Raw genomic sequence first — 22,009 nt, 5'->3', positions numbered from 1 at the left:
AAACTGCAGTACTTAGGAACACAAAATTGACCAATATCACAGCAAAGGCAATTGTAGCAAAAATGCACTGAACAACTTTGTAAGACAAACAAATTGGTATGTAAGAAGCAGGCAACCTCAGTAGGAGAAGAAGCAGAACATTAAAGGCCAAGTGTTTGCGATCATGAGATGATGAGAGATGGGATCCCTCAATAATCACCTCGCAGATGCACTGGAAATTCTTTGCAATATTGTCATCAAAAGAGCTAGACCTGCGATTCTTGTTATGTTTCCTTAAGGAATTTGAATTAGTCAGTGCAGCTGCAGCCTGCAAAACTCTATCTGGTAATAGAATGTTTAATAGGACAGACCAAACAATGTGAAAGCGTGGCTGACAGAAGGTAGTTTCCGTTAAACTATTAACAAGAGAAGACAAACGAGCAGCAGAGAACAGATTGCTGGGAATAAATGGGTCTGGCAGAAGTTTCCCAAATCTTGCGCTATCCACATAAACTGTTTCTCCCATTTTCAGAGCCAAAAGCAAAGCATCAGGATTTCCAAATTCAATAGCTTCTTCAAACCATTCATGAAGTCTCGGAGCCTCTAGAACATGATTCAACAAGGCTTCTGATCTTGCAAATACTTGGGCAACACCAAGTCCATCAGGCAAAACTATTAGGTCATTCAAAAGTTTGGCCACTTCATTCAAAAGCACATCTGCTTCCAACCTAACTCTGCGTGAAGCAATAGTTTCTAGCTTGTCTTCTACAGAGGCCGCTACAACAATTGCTTTGACTCGTCATAGAATATCACTGACCATAATAGCTTCCATTTCCTAAGTACCATTAGCTATCGGTACAAAAATCTTTGGGGAATCAGTGAAAGTCCACTTTGTTGGGTTTTGCTCAGGTATGATATATTCATCCTCATATTTGGAACACATCATCAGGGGAACAGAGACTTCATCAGCTGTCTTTTTCCCATACCATCGCTCAACAAGTGCAACATCAAACATTATGGTAGCCAGAGGCAAACTCAAATGCTAGGAATCTGAATTTATCAGTCCACACTCAAAATTCAATGAAGGATAATAGCCAACTATATTGAATGCACTATTATGATCCAAGACATCCTGTGAGAGATGATAACTTATAGATGTGGAATGAGGATTGCAATGCTCGGCATTCTTCAATAGCCAAGGAGATACTGCTCTCACAAAGTGACAATTATCAAATGGAGAAACAATTACCTCAAATTGACTATTCAAGTTTTTCAATCCTCCATTGCCATCACAATTTTTTTCGAAGGGATGACGGTCACAGGCTTCTTTGTCTGCTTCAACGGCCGAGTTGGATGCCCTTCTTTGTGCCACGGTCTGGACAACCTCAACTGGGGAGGAAATCTTCAATGAATCCTCAGCTCCAAGAATAGATGTAGGGCCAGTAACTGATATGAGGGACTCCAGCTGCTCAATTTCGCATGTTTCTGTCCACTTTGTAGCTTGTTCGAGATGAACACCGATAAGTTGAGACCCAATCGGTTCTTGAAAGTCAATTGACGGAGGAAGAGATGAACCAGCTGAGGCTTGTGTGGGAGTGAAGTGGTCTGTGGGTTCGGTTACCGGAACTGAAGACGACGAAGTGCTGCTAGTAGTCGATAGAGTTCCGAACTACACCGCCGGTGGTTCCGATGTATCAATCAGAGTTGTTAGACCCACACGTAGCTGACCCAGCTCCTCCATAATCTCAACTGCCGCCTTGAAGTTGTGACGGGGGAAGGTACCGCCATTTTTGGCCTTGATGGCCCAAAAACCACGCTTGTGGTACATCTTGGACCTCGAGTACTTACCCACACCATGGAGCATAAATGGGTTTTGGGTCTTTTTGGCAACTCTCGCTTTCGCTGCCATGGTGACTCTAATTCTGAAACGTCAAAAGGGCTTGGGATTCAGAGAAAGGTTTGGGATCTGTAAATGGGAGTTGAGGCACAAAAGAGGGGACTGAGGGTGACTGAAAGGTTGGAATTGAAGGATTCATGTGGTACTGGGGTTGCTCACAAGCGGGAGGTGAAGGAGCAGAATGGTAAATAGGTGGTGTAGTCATGGCTTTGGTGAAGATGAACTGAGAATGAACACCGGTAACTGATGGGTCATAGGAATGGCTTTGTGAAATCGATGGATAGATCCAGGGATTTCAGTTAGAATCAGGTGAATGGTAAGTATGGGTTGATGGAAATTGATGAGGGAAAACATACCCATTGATGATTGTTTAGGAAGGTGGTGGTGGTGGTGGTGAGTAACTCGGTTGGAATGGAAATTGAGGAGGAGGTGGGTAGCTAGGGCCACCGTGAGGGTGAGAGTGTGAGACGAATGCGTGCAGTAACAAGCCCCGGACCACTGTAATGCCCCAAACCGCACCTTTCCAGCTTGAGCACGTCACAGTGCCGCGATCTCTAAAACATAAACCGAATTATCGATCTATATTCTAGAGAACCGCAAGACATTTTGTTTGAAAAATCTTTTTGTAAACGCACAGTGGAGCTTAAAAATAATTTTGAGGTGAAATTTTTTAAATCTCTAAATCAGTTTGTTCGTCCAGAACTCGATGTGAGTAACTTCACAAAATAAGGTTTAGCAAAGTTCGACACAAGAGTCGCATCTAACAAGTTCTATAAAACAAAGTTCAGGGAATAGAATTTGGGATAAAACTCGAAACCTGAGTTATGAAAAAGAGTTTATTGAACTTGCTTCCGCACACCCAGCTCCGTCTGCTACTATCCTGTCTCCAGTGCACAGTACCTGCATCCACATTGTTGTATGGGTGAGCTTTCGTCCTCGTTGCTCATTGAGACTTTACCCCGACTAGATTTGAAAACCGACAAGTAAATAAACATTTTGGCTAGCCAGTATGAAAACATGCTTAAACCAAATATTTCAAAGAACGACAAACTTTAATAAATACTTTCTGACTTGAAAATCGATGCATGTTACTTGAACAACCACGCACGCTAAATCTTACCCGATGGTCGGTCCCGTCGACCCACTACACGACCTTACCTCAATTAGTTTGTAAACCAGGTAAGCGTAGCAAGAGCATTCGCTATCTAGCTACACACATGGAATCGGGTCGTCATTGCGACCGCGCACCGTCCGACCGGTGTAGCTAACCCTCCGGAGCCGGGAGGTTTTGGGGATCGAACTGAAGGAAGTCAGTGCCACCCTTCGCTCTCAAGCCATCAACATTTCTCACACGGTTCGGTTAGTATTCTTCGCATTTTAACTTAACCAAGCCACTCAACTTAACATGCATCATTTAAAAAAAAAACAACTTAACATAATAAAATCACACATTGACGAGAGTCCCGAATCCCCTACCTAGATTCCGATGTTTTTCCTCACGTACTCCGAGAGTCTTGAACCTTTCGTTCCTCAGGTAACTGGAGTCTTAAGTCCGACATTATACTCGTTAACAACTCGTTGAATAAATAATAAAGTTTTGACGATCAATAAATCGTTCGACCAACTTTTCCTGATTTGACGAGGATTGACCAGAGTTTGACCAATTTGACTAAACTTAACCAAATCACGACAAATTACAGAACTTGTTACTTATCCACCAATTACGACCATGTCGAAGTAAGTCAAACATCAACTTAATTTCAAACATATTAGGTGCGTCGGAATTTACCAAGGCAACCCAATAATTCCATTCTCTAATGAGGTGTCCCCAAAATACTAAGGGCACCCAATCTCATAACTCGACCCTTTTCAAACCTTCACAACCATTAACATAACAAAATGTCTTAGTATAGCTTAACCAAAACATCAACTTGCAGAACTTGAAACAAACTCAAGCAACCAATTGTAGTGAACATCAATAACAGATTCATTTATCAGATCCAATTTCCTCGAGTATAACTTTAGACCACCGTGACCACAACATCTTGACAAAAATCGGAAACCAAAGAGGTTCAATATCAGCCAACCAAACCAAACTCAGTAGCATAACTTCCGATTACCACCATAAGAATACAACATGATTCAAGAGTCGAAATCTACCTTCGTGAATCGACTGCAACTGAGTCAGCTTCCCAGAATTCCTTGCCGAGACTAGGCTGATGATGAACTGGTGATTCGAAGCCCACAACTCAACGAGCTTCTCTATCTCTGGTCTACAAGCACGGGCGAGCCAGAAACAAACCCAGCAATACCGGAAAAGTCGTGGGTGTCGAGGAACCGCGACGGAGCCGAATCACCCAAAAACCAAAAACAGTGAAAATCGAGCGAGTTGAAAAACTAATTAGACTAACGTGGAGGTCATGACGAAGGGATTGATTTCCATACCACATGCACCCCAGTCGGTGGCCGGAATTTGCCGAAACTCGCCGGAAAATTTTAGAGCTTTCGAGGGTCGTACCGTCGCATTCCGTCTCCGATTGAACAATCCGATGACAGAATAACGTCTGCACGAAGGAGACGAAGCGAACGCCGATGGTCCGTCCCCGAGATATGGCCGGACGGAGGAGTTCCGTCCGGGTCATGCCTTCGGGTCGTCGAGCAGAAACGGGTCGAGAGCTCAGAGAGGAGATCCTTCTGGATCAATCTGGTGCGTTGACTCCATCTCAGCCTTTATATAATGGATTTCAACGGTGCAGATCAAGCGGTGGTTAACTCAACGGCTCTGATCGCATCAGGACAATTTCTTTTTATTTAAATGAATTTCCATAACTCCCAAACTTCGGAAATTCATAATAAAAAATTCGGATGTCCGAAAAACTTCCCGAAAATTTCCACAGACTCGTCGCGTCACGTACTTTATTATGAAGTCCAAATTTTGAAGATTACACTCTGCAAAAAATTTTGATAGTTATTCCCGAGGACTTTAATAATTACCGAGATCGTAGAATTTATTCCGAATGATCTCACCGATAAATTTTTCCGGGGCTCACAATTAGAATCGGCTATTTCAAATAGGGGTGGACTCGTGAAACCGAAACCCGAAAAAAACCGCACCGAAACCCGAACCGAATACTAGAGGGTAGTAGTGTGAATGATATAATAATGAATAACCTCCTCCAGGTCTGTTAACATGATATAACCTCCTTTTAAAATTTCCTTGGTTTCTATTTTGAATGGATTTTGACATGCTACACTTTCTCGTAGGGCAGCATTTGAAAATCAAGGAAACACTATAATGATGGGTTCATCAGTTCTCAGGATCATCAGTTCATCACTACCAGGAGTTAATATTTTTGCTTTTAGGGTCCTTCAATTGTTAATGGGTTGTTCTTTTTATTTTAATTTTATTTTTGTACTAAAAAGGCTCCAATGGCCTTAATTCCTAATTTCATAATTTTTGATCAAAGGGCTTAAAAGGCTAGCAAAAGAGAAAAAGAGTTAACTACTAAAATGGCCTAGGAAAAAAAACGCCATTATTAAATAATTTTTAAAACGAATTCTTACGAAACAGCGTCATTATAACTAGAGCAGAATACTATAAATTCCTACCATGTCTTTTTCGGAAGCATTATCTAGAACACTATCTTCATAAGTGAAACTAGTTCCAAAATCTCTTGTTTTCTGAAATGGCAACAGCATTAGGAAATGCCAATCAATAACATATTGAAGAGAAGAGTAGCACCATGTTAACTCAAACAAAAACAACATAACCATAAGCCGAGTGAAAACCAAAATTCACCACTAATTACAATCATGCATCAGAATTCACTTGCCAAACCCAGAATGACCCAGTACTTTTGATCACCCTGTTCTGTGAATGATGACTTAAAACTGCGAAATCCAGCATATATAGTAACAGCACATGTGATACTTGGACCAAAAAGGACAGAGGTCCTCTCACACAATTTAATGTTTTATCAAATGCCCACATTCAATAAGCATGTGAGAGAAAATACTTGAATCAACAATGCAAATGGCCACATTCAATCTCAAACTCCACACAGTAGAAAACCCAGCAAAACAAAGTAATTAAAACCTGAAATCTGGAAACACTAAATAGCAAAACAGAAATTCAATTTGACTGAACTGAGTTACTAACCGGGTGGATAACGAATACGAAGCTGTCAATCACCCAATGTCGATGTAATTACTTCGAGGCATCAACAACTAGACCTGCAAGATTCAGAGGAGGAACAGACCATCAGAATTTCAATTATCCCCATGAGACTTCCTATGTTGATTCCACTCTCCCCCCACACACATCAATCTCCACACAAAATCCAATTTGCAGTAAAATCAAGGGTGGAAGCTCACAAAATTGACAAGCATATCAATATTCAAAAATCAAAGCAACAAAGAAGAGGCTTCACAGTTGAGTTTCTTCTTAAATTGTGAAGGAGGTGGGTGTTCTTGTCTTTCAGTTTCCAGCTTCTCAGTCTCACCTCGTCCAGAGGTTGCCTCGTGTCGTTGGACCCACAGAGGTTACCTTTCACTTGTATTCTTCCTTGTCGACCAGTTGGGTTCCATCATCTTCCAACAGGTGGAACAAAATGTGAGACTTGTTGTGAATGTCGAAAAAGAAGTACGAAACCTTACCCTCAACCTCGAAGCTATTCTAGCTGTGCTCGCGGATGCAGAGAGGAGGCAAGTGAAGGAGGACAGCGTGAGACGCTGGCTCAACAATCTGAAAGAAGTGTCGTGCGAGATAGACGATGTGGTGGACGAGTGGAGCACTGAAATCCTCAAACAACAAATCGAGAAACAAGGTGAAAATGCTGTTGTTGTACCTAAGAAGAAGGTATGTTTCTCTATTCACTTCCGATGTTTTTGTACTGGCCAAGTCACTCAGATAATTTCTCGTCGTGACATTGCTGTGAAGATAAAGGTGTTGAATAAGAAGTTAGCTTTGATTCATAAACAGCGAAAATTTTATAAGTTTTTGCAAAGTACAACAGAATTTGAGCAACCTGAACGATTGAAAAGTTTCTCAATTGTCGATAAAACTGGGACATTTGGTAGAGACTACGAAAGGAATAAACTAGTAAGCCAGTTAGTGAGTGAGAATAGTGAAGAAAGAAAATTGCATCTTGCCATATCTGTTGTAGGTATGGGGGGATAGGCAAAACAACTCTTGCCCAACTAGCCTATAATGATGAAAAAGTAAAGGATTGTTTTCATACAAGAATATGGGTTTGTGTCTCAGACCCCTTTGTACAAATCACAGTTGCCAAAGCCATCCTTGAGGGTCTTAAAGGAAAAGACCCAAAGTCAAATGAGTTAGAAACTTATCTTCAACATATATCTAACTCCATTGAGGGCAAGAAGTTCCTTCTTGTCCTAGATGATGTTTGGGACTCAAACCATAGAAAGTGGGAGCCCTTCTTGACAACATTACAGTGTGGTGGCTCAGGGAGTAGAATTTTGGTTACAACACGAATAGCGCAAGTTGCTAGTACACTGGGAGCAACTAGTGACCGCACAATCCATTTGAAGGAGTTGGGTGAAGAAAATTGTCGGTCATTGTTCTATCACATTGCATTTTTTGATGGTGGAAGAAAGGAGTCTAAAAAGTTTGAAGACATTGGTAATGAAATCGTGAAAAAGTGCAAAGGTTTGCCTCTTGCTGCTAGGACTTCGGGTAGTCTAATGCGGTGTAAGAAAACAGTGCAGCAATGGGTAGATGTTTTGAATAGTAAAATATGGGAATTACAGGAGTTTGAGCAGCAAGTTTTCCAACCGTTGTTACTAAGTTACTATGATTTGAAACCACTGTCCAAACGTTGTCTTTTGTATTGTGCTACATTTCCTAAAGATTATAGGATTGTGAAAGATGAGTTGATTGAGCTGTGGATGTCACAAGATTATCTTGAAGTGAAAGGAGGAAACCAAGAAAAGAAAATAGTTGGTCAATGGTGTTTTGAGAATTTAGTAATGCAGTCTTTCTTTAAAGATATTGAGGAAGATCTAGAGGGGAATATTAGAAGTTGTAAAATGCATGACATTGTGCATGATTTTTTGCAATATTTGACCAAGGATGAATGTTTTAGTATGGTGGTTAAGGGTGCTAATGAGAGAATGGAGTTACCGGGTGATGAGGTCCGTCATTTGTCTTTAATGTTTGCACCCAAGGGTCCATTTCCTGTTTCTTTTCTCAACTGTAAGAGTTTACGCACTCTCACAACTTTTGAATCAGAACTTACTAGCTACGCCAATGAATTAATTTCTCAATCAAAAAGCCTTAGAACTTTGAATCTGAGTAAAAACTCGATTCTAGAAGTTCCAAAGGAGATTGGTGGATTGATACATTTGAGATATCTGGATTTGTCTCATAACCGTGAATTGAAGGAATTGCCTGACAGTTTATGTGATTTATACAATCTGCAAACCTTGCGACTTGTCAAGTGCTGTGAACTTGTCAAATTTCCTGATGAAGAGGCAATGAGAAAGCTAACTAAGTTAAAGCATCTTTATGTCGAGGGTTCCCCTCGTGTCAAATCAAAAGGGATACGGAGTTTAACCGGTCTGCAAAAGCTAGATGTATTTCATCTAAATGGTTATAAAGGTGTCGACAAAGAAGGGACGTTGAAGTTGCAAGATTTGAAAAACTTGAACCAACTTGAAGGGAGTCTTTCCATTGCACACTTGGAGTCTGTGGAAGATGCAAGTGAGGGTGTAAAGGCATGTTTGAGTGAGAAACATCTCCTTCATCATCTGAAACTAGATTTCGCATGTTTCGATGGATGGCATGTGCCAGAGAGAAAAGGGACGGGACAAAATGATAGAGAAATACTAAATGCATTGCAACCACATGGAGATTTGGAATCATTGAACATCATCAGCGGTCTGGCTACTTGTTTCAGTTGTTTGTGTCCCAATTGGATCTTGTCTTTACATAAGTTGACAAGGCTTGAGCTTCAGTACTTCCGTAATTGTGAGCTGCCTTCGGGTCCATTTGGGAGATTGCCGTCACTTGAATCATTTGCAGTTGGGGGGATGGGCAAAGTGAAAAAGGTGGGAGTCGAGTTTTTGGGACTTGACTCCTCCTCCTCGTCTTTTCTCACTTTATTCCCAAAATTGAAAAACCTCGAGTTCGCTGAAATGCCCAGGTGGGAACAGTGGGAAGGAGTGGGAGGGTATTTTCAGAATAATATTACCATAATGCCCTCGCTGTCTCGCTTACGTTTTTATCGGTGCTCGAAACTTGGTACGCTGCCCGACTTCCTGCACAAGACACCACTACAGAGTGTGACCGTCGAGCATTCTCCATTTCTGACGCCCAAAACAAGTGAGGAGTGGGCCAAGATTTCTCACTCCCCACACATCCAACGTTGTAAGATTGACATGAAGTTTGGTGACATCTGATGACAAAGCTCTGCCGATTTCAGCCACTTCTCTTCTCTTCTAGTAAGATTTCTGATATCCCAAATATGTACCATATTCACATACAAATGTTTCAAAGTTTGCATGAGCCATGACTTTTCTGATTGGTACTTGATATCATGTATCCTCAGGCATTGAACTCAACCCCCTGACAGCTAGCCGTCTACATTCAGCACATCAAAATGCAGGTCAGTGCAGAGCTATAAGCTATAGGGATGAAAATAGATCTATAATGTGCATCTCTCAGCATGTTACTTTATTACTCATACATTAACTAGCACTGATGGTCATCTCCAATGCTGTGATTTTTTTTTTTTCATTTTAACTTGCTTTTATGTTTTTATTATAAAATTTTGCGTTGACATTGAAAGCAAACCTCTTTGCAGGGATTGGGAAGGTCAAGTGACTCAAGTCTCAAAGTTGTAATAGCTGGACTCCCCAAGACTGAATGTTTCCACCTGGACTCCCCAAGACTGAATGTTTCCACCTCAGGTACTCCTAAATGTAGGCAGAATTTTCTGATACAATATTCCCAATAAATCTTCGGTAGTGTGGAATTGATTATCTTCTTTTACTTCAGGATGCAAAATCACAACATGCTACATGTACAGCTTAAAGCATTTCAAATGGAATTGAAATTTTTGAAGCTGACGAGATTCACTCTGGTAAGCTACATACATCTATAATAATTGAGCTCTTGTTTATCATGTAGTCTGTTGATTGATCTGGTTATCTCTTATTCATATCTTCTATGTAAGGGGAAACTGATTTTATTATTGTCACTACTAGCTAGGGGTGATGTTACCAAAGAAGCAATCCAAGTGGTGACCTGCAAGTTGCAAGGCAAGCGACCTACAACTTCTGTATTATTTATCCCCTTTGAAATCTTATATGAAGATTTAAAGGTATTTGCTTTCAATTATCGCTTCATCTGGATGTGTAATTTTTCATGTACAATTATATATGTCAATCTGTTGGGCCTCTTTTTGCAAATCTCTTGGAACAAGCAGAGATTAGCCCTAGTGGACAGCTTATTGTTGTACAACTCTTATTGTAACATGATGAGCTTAATGCAGAGGAGCGTCTGATGTACTTTTCAAATTACAAGATATGGAACTTTATTTGTGTAGCTAATTAGTGCCTAATTAGTGACTAAATTCTAGGGATGCATATATGCTCATAATTCATAAAGAAGTGATTTCTTTCATGGCTTCAGACTGAGTCCTGTTTTCACAGAATTGACAGAATAATCCATGCGGTTACTGCAGGGTTAGAGATATCCTCTGATGCTGAAACCCAACTTCCTTTCAAGTGCGGGTGTCTTTAATCAGTTGGCTTGACTTCTTCAAATGCAGGTAAGTATAGAGCAGTGTGATGATAAGAACACAGAATTGAATTGACAACTATAGTACCTCTTCCAAAATCTAAAGCATTTATGCGTTCAAAGTTTCAAACTTGAAATACTTGAAGCTCAGAAAGGAACTTATATGATTAGTAAAGAGAAGTAAGTCTGCAGTGGTCTAATGTTTCTTTCAACTCTCTGGAGCTATAAACAAAATTAAGTTCTTGAATGAAGTAGCGATGGAGATGATAATATTGGTTATGGAAATAGCAGAAAGGATCGATTGCAAGCATTCTTCTGTGGAGTATTTCAGGATGTTCTCTAGATGGTGCCTAGTTGAATACAGTTATTTGGTAGAGACTCATGATAGTATTTCAGGATGTTCTCTAGATGCTTATTATTGTAATACGGGGTTTAGGCTGTGTTGTTTCCGCCTTCGTCGGTGGAGGTAGTGGTGTCCTCAATTGCAGGGGGTTCGACCTGGGCCGCCGCGAATTGAGGAAGGTGGAGGAGGAGATCGTGGTCATTGTTGGGCAGAGATTTAGTTCTGGTCGGAGTGGTTGGTTGCTGAGGACGCCGTCGCTGGGTTTTGTCACCGGTTGGGTCGGGTTTTGGGTTGTTGCGAGGGCGGTGTCTTAGGGTGCTTGGCGGATCTGGGTTGGCATTATCGTTTTTTACAGATCCAATCTAGAGATGGAGGATATCTGGGCTGGTGGTGACCGGGTTAACAGACGGCGGCAGGTGGTGGTGCGACAGGTTCTGTGGCTTGTCGGCGGGGATGTACGTACCAGAGCTGGGTTGGGCCTGGCATGTTGGCTGACTCTCCTTGCTGCTAGGGCTTGGGCTTGGGCTCACTACTTGGGCTCAAACCAGGCTACTATTTTCTTTATAGTTCTTATTATTTTATGTTGTTTAGTTTTATTGCGCGTTTTGCGAGTAATAAGTGCCTGCATATGTTGTGTAGGGCTAGTCAGGCCTTTTGCCTATGTGTGCACTCAAAGTGCCTTGTCTGCTCTAGGTAGGCGCCGAGTTCCTTGCTTCGTCAAATGGTCGCTACCTCCTAGTGGCAGGGTGAGACTAAGTGTAGTCGGATTTATCCTCCGGCGGCATCATAGTGGGAAAGCTGTGCGTATGGTAATTATGCTACGTTGTAATCGAGTTACATATCGAGTTATCTTTCCGTTATGTCACCGCTATTTCAAAGCAAATAGAGTCGCCAGTAGAGCGCTCTTTGCTAGTTGGTGCCTAGTTGAATACAGTTATTTGGTAGAGACTCATGATAGTATTTCAGGATGTTCTCTAGATGCTTATTATTGTAATACGGGGTTTAGGCTCAATGTCCCCCCCCTTGTATTCGACAGTTTCATTAATCAAGGCTTGAGGGCAGCCGCACCAGCCCTTTATTAAAAATATATATATATACAGCAAGGGACTACGCGTGGTAAAAAGTGTGTTGGTTTTGTAATTAGTGGTAGTTTGCTAAAAAAGGAACTAGGACCAATAGACGAAACCTTTAAAGCAAAGTAGTTTAATTTTGATTTGATGATTTTTGGAGAAAAAGACGAGATCTTTCTAATTTAAGTAGCTGACTAATCCACATGGCGGCATGAGGTGAAGACCTAAATCATGATCCTTTTCCAAAATCAAGCGCGCCTTAGTTGCTTCCATGGCTGTGTGATTAGATCTCATCGTCCACCGCTTCGTCTACTCTATCCTTCGCGAAGCCGTCGACGGTCTTCTTTTGTTCAGGAGTCTTGTTACTCCCTGGGCTTCTGTAGCCTTTGGTGCTGGATTGGGGATTGGATCTACGTAAACAAATTGTTCTCATTTATTTGAGGATCTCCTGGTAGTGCAAAGTTGGCATCTCGTAAGATTGTTGAGACTCTTGTTTCTTAGGATGGACATGATTGAGGTTATGCGAGTGAAGCTAACACACTTTTGGGATTCAGACTAGTGTGTTCCTTTTAAGATTGTTCAACAAAGATTTAACCTGATCTACTATGAAGGAGACATACTAGAGTGTGTTTGGATGAGGGAAAAAATGATGGAATTTAATTGAAAGTGTGGATTTCATAATTCCAAAAAGTTGCTTCCCTCGTTTAGCATTATTAGATAGAAAATTTTAAATTTCTCTGCAGAAGAAAACGAAGGAATTCATTATTTAAATTCCCCACTTCAATTTTCACCAAAGTAGGTGTCTTTTACGAATTTCTTTGCAGTATTCAATTTTCATTTCCAAAACAAGGTTTTTTTCTATTTTATTTTTTTATTTGTTTTAAACTTTCTTAATTTATTACACATTTCAAATCCTAAATAAATACAAGTAAACAATAGAAATTGCAATTAATGGAATTTTGGTTTGATGGAGTTAAAGATTTCATTATTTATAAATTTCTACGGATTTCATAATTTTCTCATTCAAACGCACTCTAGAAGATAGAGAAGTGAGAATATATTGAAAATGAAGATGAGAGAGAAACCGAGGCCGGAGAGGGGGAGAGAATCAAATTTTATTTTGAAATTTTACTTTCCATGTAGACCCCACCTGTATTGAGTTGGTATGACAAATCAGCTGCTTAACCGCTCAATTTAACGGAATTATGATGGAGTGAACTATTGGATGAAAAATGATAGTGTGAGAGTATTTTTGATAAAATTAAAAATACAGAGACTAAATTGATTTTGGATCCAAACCACAAAGATAGTAAACAGTATTTAGCTATTTTCTCTTCTTTTTTCTCTTTGGACACCCAGATTTGTTATGGGCAACCATAAGGAGCTTTCTTGGAGGCCCAGAACTGATAAGGACACCCGGCTGCAATTTTAATTTTAGAAAATTACATATAAGTAACTGACCAAATTTACAAAAACAGAAAACCCATCTTGTATAAGATTTATACAAATAAGGACACAAAGCCCAAGCCCAAAGAGAATGGAGTAGACCTAATCTCTGAGATTTCATGCGTAATTACGAATCAATACAATTTTTCATTAAAATTACTGCAATGCCATTATCAAAAGATTATGATTTTTTTCTCTCAACTCCCTCCGTTCAGACCCAAACTTTTCTCTTCTCTCATCAGCTCCCTCTAGCGACTCAAGACCTCGACTCGTCAACGTCGCCTCGTCCGACTCAGGACACTGCCGCAGCTCCGGTGCCAATCGTCGATCTCAAGTCAGATGTCGGCGAGTCCAACCCGCAGCTCCGATGCCGGTGGTCGATCTCACGTTCTCTCCACCTCCAGCTACTCCTCCTCCTCCTCCTCTTAACTCCGCCGATCCCGAGGCCCCAATCTCCTTCGATCCTTCAATCCTTCTTCTTATTCGGAGGTTTGTCTTTGCTCTCAGCTTCGCATCCACTTCTAATTCCATAGTCTCTGCTATAGCTTTCTCACATTTTGTCGGAAAAATCAAATGCTGGAATGAGGAAGATTTTGACTTCTGATACTGTTGGATTGCTGCTTCTCACTTGCGTCGACTGTTTTTTCAATTTTGTGTTGCATTTTGTGTTGGATCTAATTGGGAATCGAGTGTTTGATTAGCTGTTATTTCCTCATTTGATTAGTACCAATGAAATTGATCACGAAACTAGGGTACTTGTGGTAGCAGTAGCATGCTTAATGTGGAGGTTCAATGAGGCACTTCTTTTCAATCTCTTGATAAACTAAAATTTTCATTAAATATATTTTGGTTTGGATAATTTTTTTTTTTTTTTGGAAGAGTAGTTTAGATAATTTGGATGTTATTAAGTTGGTTTAAGTACTGGTAGCAGTAGCATGCTTATGAAATGTTGTGGATGTTGTTATGGTTATCAAAGGCTATGATATGGGTTCTGCATTACAGACTTCTTTTACAGAACTAGGGTACTGGTCGTAGAAGTAGCATGCAACCATGCGTAATGTGCTAGGTCAAAAAAAGTTGAAGCCATGATAATCGTACCTGAACTGGCATTTCTTTTGTATAGAATGCTTTTCAGAATGAGATGAAGTCAAAAAGCAAAGAAAGAAAGGTATTGATAATGCTATCTTGGATTAGGCACTGAATTTATGGTGGTAGCAGTAGCATGCTTAATGTGGAGGTTTGGTAGGATGCTACATATAATTTCGCCAAATTGTACGAGTGATAACTCTTATGCTCTATGCACATTATAGACTTCTTTTACAGAACTAGGGTACTGGTGGTAGCAGTAGCAGTACTATGTGTGCAGTTTTCAACTTACATACTATTGTTATGTGCTACTGTTCAACTTCCATACTATTGTTATGTGCTACTGTGTTATTCTTGTATTTGTGCTACTGTGCTACTGTGTTATTCTTGTATTTGTGCTACTGTGCTACTGTGTTATTGTTGTATTTGTTATGTGCTACTGTGCTATTGTGTTATTGTTGTTATGTGCTACTGTGTTCAATTGAAGTTTCTTTCTGCAGTTTATTGTTGTTATGTGCTACTGTGTTATTCTTGTATTTGTGCTACTGTGTTATTGTTGTATTTGTTATGTGCTACTATGTTATTGTTGTTATGTGCTACTGTGTTCAATTGAAGTTTCTTTATGCAGTTTATTGTTGTTATGTGCTACTGTGTTAAGTTTATTGTTGTTATGTGCTACTGTGTGCAGTTTATTATTGTTATGTGCTACTGTGTGCAATTTATTTGAAGTTTCGTTCTGCAGTTTATTATTGTTATGTGCTACTGTGTGCAGTTTATTTGATGTTTATTTGTGTGCAGTTTATTTGAAGTTTATTTGTGTAGTTTATTATTGTTATGTGCTACTATGTTTAATTGAAGTTTCTTTCTGCAGTTTATTGTTGTTATGTGCTACTGTGTGCAGTTTATTATGTGCTACTGTGTGCAGTTTATTTGATGTTTATTTGTGTGCAGTTTATTTGAAGTTTCTTTATGCAGTTTATTATTGTTATGTGCTACTGTGTTTAATTGAAGTTTCTTTCTGCAGTTTATTGTTGTTATGTGCTACTGTGTTTAATTGAAGTTTCTTTCTGCAGTTTATTGTTGTTATGTGCTACTGTGTAGTAGCAGAACTGAACGAGTATGAGTGCAGCGAGGGCAGTAGCAGGATTGGACAAGTGCAGTAGCAGAACTGGACGAGTATGAGTGCAGTAGCAGGATTGGGCGATGACGAGTGCAGTAGCAGGATTAGGTGATGACGAGTGCAGTAGCAGAACACGAGTACAAGTGTAGTAGCAGAACTGAACGAGTATGAGTGCAGCGAGGGCAGTAGCAAAACTGGACGAGTACGAGTGCAGTAGCAGGATTGGGCAATGACGAGTGCAGTAGCAGAACTGGACGAGTATGAGTGCAGTAGCAGGATTGGACAAGTACAGTAGCAGGATTGGGCGATGACGAGTGCAGTAGCAGAAAACAAGTAGCAGAACTGGACGAGTATGAGTGCAGTAGCAGGATTGGACGAGTACAGTAGCAGGATTAGATGATGAGATGAGAGTAGTAGGAGAGTGAGATTTTGTGAAGTAACATAAATGGATTATTCTCAAGGAAAAAAAAAGTAACATAAAAAATTATTCTCAGAAAAAAAAAAAAAAAAAGTAACATAAGGGAATTAGAAGTCAAAAGAAGTAGTTAAGGGTAAAAAAGTAAATTAACTCATGGCATGTGGCAAGTGGAGAGCAGATTGTCCTTATTTGTAAGATTTGATCTTTATAAAATGATTAGAAGTTAAAAGAAGTAGTTAAGGATAAAAAAGTAAATTAACTCATGACATGTGGCAAGTGGAGAGCACATTGTCCTTATTTGTAAGATTTAGTCCTTATATGTTTAATTCAATCTTTAGATGATTTATTTGTAAAGTCATATTTTGTCAATAACTTAAATGTAATTTGTTATTTTAATTTTTTTTCACTTTCACTTTTCCTTTGTTTCTTATTCCCTTTTGTCTCCCAGCTGTTGTGCTTCGTTTTATCCCAAACCAGGTAGAACACGAGCTCGAATTACAGAAAAATTTTCTGTAAGACCCTTCTTCACTTAGCTCTTGCTTACCTCATTCGGAAACTCCTTTAATCTGTGGGTGAGCCCAAATTTACTTCAATCAAGCTTTGTGTGCTGCACTCTGAATTGATTGTCTTGATGTTCTTCCTCTGTGTTCACAAGCCCACTACGAAAGCATTTTGCTTTTGTCAGTTTCTGGGTTTGGCTTAATCTCATTTGTTTAATATAGAGCCACCACCAAATGATCAAGGTGAGGGAAGAGAACAAGGCTTAATTAAACTTTAGCACCTGGACAATTTTGGTTCCAATATATGCTTTGATAATACTGTGCTTCAACAAAGGTGTGCCATTGCACACTTGATTGTCAAAGATCAAACTTTTATGATTGAATTAGAATGCCACCGTCAACACTTTATTTTTATTTTATTTATTTCTTTATTTATTTTTTTAATCAAACAGCTACATGTACAGCTCAAATACTGAAGCTTAAAGCATTTCAAATGGAAGCTGATGTGATTCACTCTGGTAAGCTACATATATCTGTAATAACTGAACGTCTTATTTTTATTATGTAGTATGTTGATTGATCTGTTTATCCCTTACTCATATCTTCTAATTTTACTGTCACTAGTAGCTGGGCGTGATGTTACCAAGGAAGTAATCCAAGTGGTGACCTGCAAAGTTGCAAGGCAGGCAGCGTACTTGCTTTCTGTATTATTTATCCCCTTCGAAATCTTCTATGGATATTAACGGGTATTTGCTTTCACTGCATTAGTGGTCATCTGCAGTTCTGTGATCATATTTTCCAGTTTAACTTGCTATTATGAATTTATTTTAGAATTTCGCAATGAGATTGAAAGCACACCTCTTGCAGGGATTGGAGAGGTCAACCCTCAAAGTTTTAATGACCGACTCCCTAAGACAGCTATATACTCTCTTGTAACTGGTATATTATTCATTCACCTTCTATGACATTAAGGGGCATATGCTTTCAATTTTTGCTTCATCTGGATGTGTAATATTTCATTTTTAATTATTTCAATCATTCTGGGCTCCTTTTTTCAGTTATCTTGGAATAAGCATAAATATGCCAAGAGGATGGGCCTAGTGGACAGCTTATGGTAATACAACTCATTTTGTAAAATGATGAACCTAATGTATAAGAGCTTCTTAAGTACTTTGCAAATTAAAATTATGGAACTTTGTTTGTCTACCTAATTAGATACTTTCAGGTTATATAGCCTAGGGAATAGGAATGCATAGCTTCTATCATAAACATAGTACCTTTACCAACATCTAATTCATTCAAAATTTGGGTAAGTACAAAGCAGTGTAATAATAAGAACTAGGAAATTCAATGATAACTATAGTACCTTTACCAACATCTAATTCATTCAACCATTCACTTGAAATACTTGAAGTTCAAAAAGGAGGTTGTGTGAATAGTAAAATTATGCAAGTCTGTAGTGGGTTTAGTGTCTCTATTGTTTAAAGCTATTAACAAAATTAAGTTGCTTGCATGAGATGAGATTGATAATTAAATGCAATAAATGATAATATTTGGTTATGGAAATGCAGAAAGGATTGCAAGCAAACTCCTATGTGGAGGGACTAGGGAGGTGAGGTCTTTTAAGTTCTGATAATTCAAGTCCACAGACAAGATGATCCCCGACCCTCAGGTACTGTTTGTTTTATACTATATAAAATTTCCAGTACCCCTTGGGTAGTTTGGAACTGATTGTCTTCATTTAGTACCTCTTATAGACTATAATTCTTCACAGTACCTCCTGCTGTACCGCTCACATTTAATCTAAAAGCATTTACAATGGCATTGGGATTTTCAAGTTGACGGGTGGGATATGTGCTTTGGTAAGCTGCAAAGATCTTATCATAACTTGAAGTTTCTTGGTTTGTAATTGTGGCATGAACTGGAGTGGAAGTACATTTTGCAAGTTAAATTTGAAATTGCAAGCGACTTATTTTCAGAAGATGTATTCTAGTCTATTTCTTCATATATATATTCCTCTACATAAACAGCCCTTATTATATTATATTTAGATTCTTAACATTCAAGTACTCTATGCATAGTTAGACAGTGAGGAAAAAAAAAAGATATTTAGAGTTACACATTTAAGATTTTGCAATTGCAAATATTGGTAGGTTTAACTGTACATGTTCGATCAATCTGTGTCTTGATATTGCATATATCCATGTCAAACTGAAGTCATTTGCAGTTTTCTATCGCAATCCAATTAATTTCAGATGATGTCATCATAAGATCATTCAACCATAGTCCAGCTAGAGAAATCGAACCATTTGCAGAACAACATTTTATGTCAGAGGATTATCTAACAATGAGAATGCATCGTCAAGAAAACTCTGCACCCATTGTCGGATTGATGATGTTTTACCAAAGCTGGGTACTTTCTTTTCACTTATCTCAAGTAGATTCTCATCAGTTGACCTTTGTAATCTTTGAGGGGCTTGATTATTCACTTGCTAGTTTGGCCACATTATTCTTTGGCATGGGAGACTATTATCTTAATGACTTAATCTTTTTGGGGTATGAAAGAGAAGTTAAGAGTGGACGTGACCCCGAGTTCCATTCCATGGAAACATTGGAAATGACTCTAAGTGGCTTGTAAACATCGAACTGGTAAATTTTGACTTGTGTAAAACTTCGATTAACAGTTAGTTGAAAGCTTCATAATATATTGCTTTTAACTTTCTTGGTTTGTCTAATATACTAAGGTCGTTGCCTAGTAAAGCAGTTGAGTCATCTCTTCGAGTGGTTGGACTTGATCAAATGTATTTTAGGTAGCTATGGGAGGTTGTGACCATGAGCTGTAACGTGAGGAAGTTCCACACCAAATTGTCTCTTTGGTTGTACCTAGGTTGTGCTTTTGTCGGTTAAACTGATTCAACTTATGTCTTCATCGGATATACAGCTATATCACTCTCTTTGTTTTTCCTCCTTTTGTAGGATGGTTGTGGTGTATTTCAGGTGATTAATTGGTGGTGGAATTGATACTAACATCATTCATCATGTGGATTGTGATAATTCTTGTGGCTTGCATCGAAGACTGTTCTGTTATGCCATCTAGAAAGTAAGAACTAATGGCTCATTTTTGTATTAATGTTAAATCTGTCAGAGTTAATAGTTAACATGAAGAGTCTGTTGCATAGTTTATTGGTTGAACCTATTGCTGTGTTAGCAGTGTCGCTGATATTTTCGTTGTTTTACATGGACAGTAAATTTGCCATGTCAGCACTTACCAATTGAGTGAGTGTTCAATGGTATTAGACAGCCGGTTTATGTTAACTTTCAAGTTTCAAGTACTCTATGCATAGTTTATGGGTAAATTAGACATTGTCTACCTCCAAGGAGCTAATATCGCCTAATCTCTTATTCTTTAAAAAAAAAAAAAAAAAGTTACTCTATGCGTAGTTAGACACACACATACTGAGATACACATTTCAGATCTTGCAGTTGCAAATGTTGGTAGTTTAAATTGTGTTCTACCATTCTGTGTCTTCATCTGTATATGCCTATCCTTGTCAAAAGTGTTTTAAGTCATTGCATCTTGCTGTCGCAGTCCAATCAATTTCAGGTTCTGTCATGAAAAGTCCATGAAGAGAAATTGAACCTTCTGCAAAACAGCACTCTATGTCAGAGGATTATCGAGAAATGATAATGCACCATCAAGAAAACTCTAGCAGACATTGAACATCTGCAAAACAGCACTCTATGTCAGAGGATTATCGAGCAATGATAATGCACCCTCTTACCAAAACTAGGTACTCTTCACCTATCTCATGTAGTTTCTCATCAGTGGTTCTTTGTAATTTAGATGGACGTGTTTATTCACTTCTAGTTTAGCCAAATATAATTTTACTAGACAGATATATGATCCCTGCTGGCATAAACTACTCTAATTTTAATTGCTTAATCTTTTCGAGGTATCGCAGAGAATTTAAGAGTGGGTGTGACCCTGAATTCCATTCCATGGAAACACTCTGGGGATGATTCTAAATGGCAACATTGAACAGGTAACTTTGGACATAACGAAAACAATGTAGATTAGCAGTTAGTGGAATGCACCATAATATATTGCTTTTAACTTTCTTCATTTGTTGAATCTATGGAAGGTTGTGGCATCTCTTTAATTGTCTCTTTAATTAAGGTGAAGCAGCCGTGGCATCTCTTTAATTGTCTGCACTTAAATTTATTTCAGGAAGCTATGGAAGGTTGTGACCATGAGCTATCATGTGAGCAAGTTTGACACCAGATTTTTTTTTTTTTTTTTTACCTAGCTAGGTTGTGCTTTTGTTGGTTCAACTTCTGTCTTCATTGTTTATATAGATGTCACTGTTTTATTTTATTTTTACTTTTTTTTATTTTTTATTTTTTTAGAGGAATGTTACAATGCACTTGAGGTGATTAGTTGGTTATGAAATTGGTACTGCCATCTAGCTAGAGCTATCTTATTTATTCTAGCTAGAACATTACTTCCATTTCTATTGGCAGTCAAAATTACTTGATATATAAAGTGTTTCTAGCTTCTTGGTTGCAACTAATACAGTGTCATTGATGTTTCTGTTGTTTTAGATGGACAGAAAAATTGCAGTGCCAGCACTTGCTGTTGAACCAATTGAGTGCAAATGCAGTGGTCCTCACGGACACTTGAAAAGTGTTCTTTCGATGGTCTTCACAGCACCTACAACAATTTTTGGTTTTCTTTTTTGAACAATTTGTCCTTAATTTTCGTTTGCTCGAAAAACTTCAGAAAGGGAATATGTTTAGAACTTAACATTGAATGACCATCATGTTTGCTATTCAAGATGCTGAGTTTCTTTTTAAAAATCTTTGCTATCCTTTGTATAAATCAATTGGGGCAATACAAGAGTAGAAGAAAAACTAAAAAGGAAAGCAAAGCTACATCTCAATTGCCAATCTCACCCTAGCATAAACCAACTAATATGGCGTTCAACCTTGATCAACTACAGAGAAGCAACTAATGTTGGCCAGTGCCGGGCTTTGGATTAGACAGAGTTGCTACACGACGTTGGTCTCTGTAGTTGATTGTGGGCTTGCATGCTTTTTGTCTCTATGGAATCTCCAGTATTAATCATGCGCTTAGGTCTTCGTCAAGCTTTACTCTATTGCATATTCTTTACTCAAGTGGCTCTGAACAGAGAGACGTGAATCATTGATCTGTGATTTGAAGAATTATTGGTGTGCAAATATCTTCAATCACGACAAATTCCCTTCAATTTCTTTCTAGTCATGTAGGAACCCCGAAGGCGACTTGGCGCGCATCAGCAGTCGGCCACATGCAGCAAAGACAATAACACCACATGAATCATTGTTGCTTTTCTGTTTGTCACATTTC

The 22,009-nt window shown here is 38.9% G+C and overlaps 1 protein-coding gene and 2 long non-coding RNA genes across 26 annotated transcripts; all 3 read left to right on the top strand.

The window, feature by feature from the left end:
- The first annotated feature begins 5,909 nt into the window (after positions 1-5,909).
- Positions 5,910-9,776, top strand: LOC133728347 (putative disease resistance protein RGA3). The gene is made up of 5 exons (XM_062155767.1): positions 5,910-5,961; positions 6,358-6,835; positions 7,009-9,340; positions 9,448-9,504; positions 9,703-9,776. Exons 1-3 carry the CDS (start codon positions 5,910-5,912, stop codon positions 9,296-9,298), a joined length of 2,820 nt encoding a protein of 939 aa, XP_062011751.1. The 3' UTR covers positions 9,299-9,340; positions 9,448-9,504; positions 9,703-9,776.
- Positions 9,775-10,160, top strand: LOC133724959 (uncharacterized). The gene is made up of 3 exons (XR_009854166.1): positions 9,775-9,808; positions 9,897-9,981; positions 10,106-10,160. It is a non-coding gene; the product is annotated as an uncharacterized LOC133724959 (long non-coding RNA).
- A 6,456-nt stretch (positions 10,161-16,616) lies between these two features.
- Positions 16,617-21,457, top strand: LOC133724958 (uncharacterized). 24 transcript variants are annotated; one of them, XR_009854162.1, is made up of 13 exons: positions 16,617-16,866; positions 17,076-17,141; positions 17,251-17,369; positions 17,491-17,562; positions 18,195-18,295; positions 18,369-19,036; positions 19,194-19,272; positions 19,385-19,510; positions 19,600-19,723; positions 20,213-20,414; positions 20,586-20,666; positions 20,852-20,885; positions 21,226-21,457. It is a non-coding gene; the product is annotated as an uncharacterized LOC133724958 (long non-coding RNA). The 24 variants fall into 24 exon arrangements; XR_009854158.1 differs by having other exon boundaries at positions 19,368-19,510; XR_009854160.1 differs by having other exon boundaries at positions 19,189-19,272.
- The last annotated feature ends 552 nt before the right edge of the window (positions 21,458-22,009 follow it).

The sequence above is a fragment of the Rosa rugosa genome, chromosome 1 (assembly GCF_958449725.1).
Source record: "Rosa rugosa chromosome 1, drRosRugo1.1, whole genome shotgun sequence".
NCBI classification, from domain to species: domain Eukaryota; kingdom Viridiplantae; phylum Streptophyta; class Magnoliopsida; order Rosales; family Rosaceae; genus Rosa; species Rosa rugosa.
This window is presented reverse-complemented; position numbering and strand designations above follow the sequence as displayed.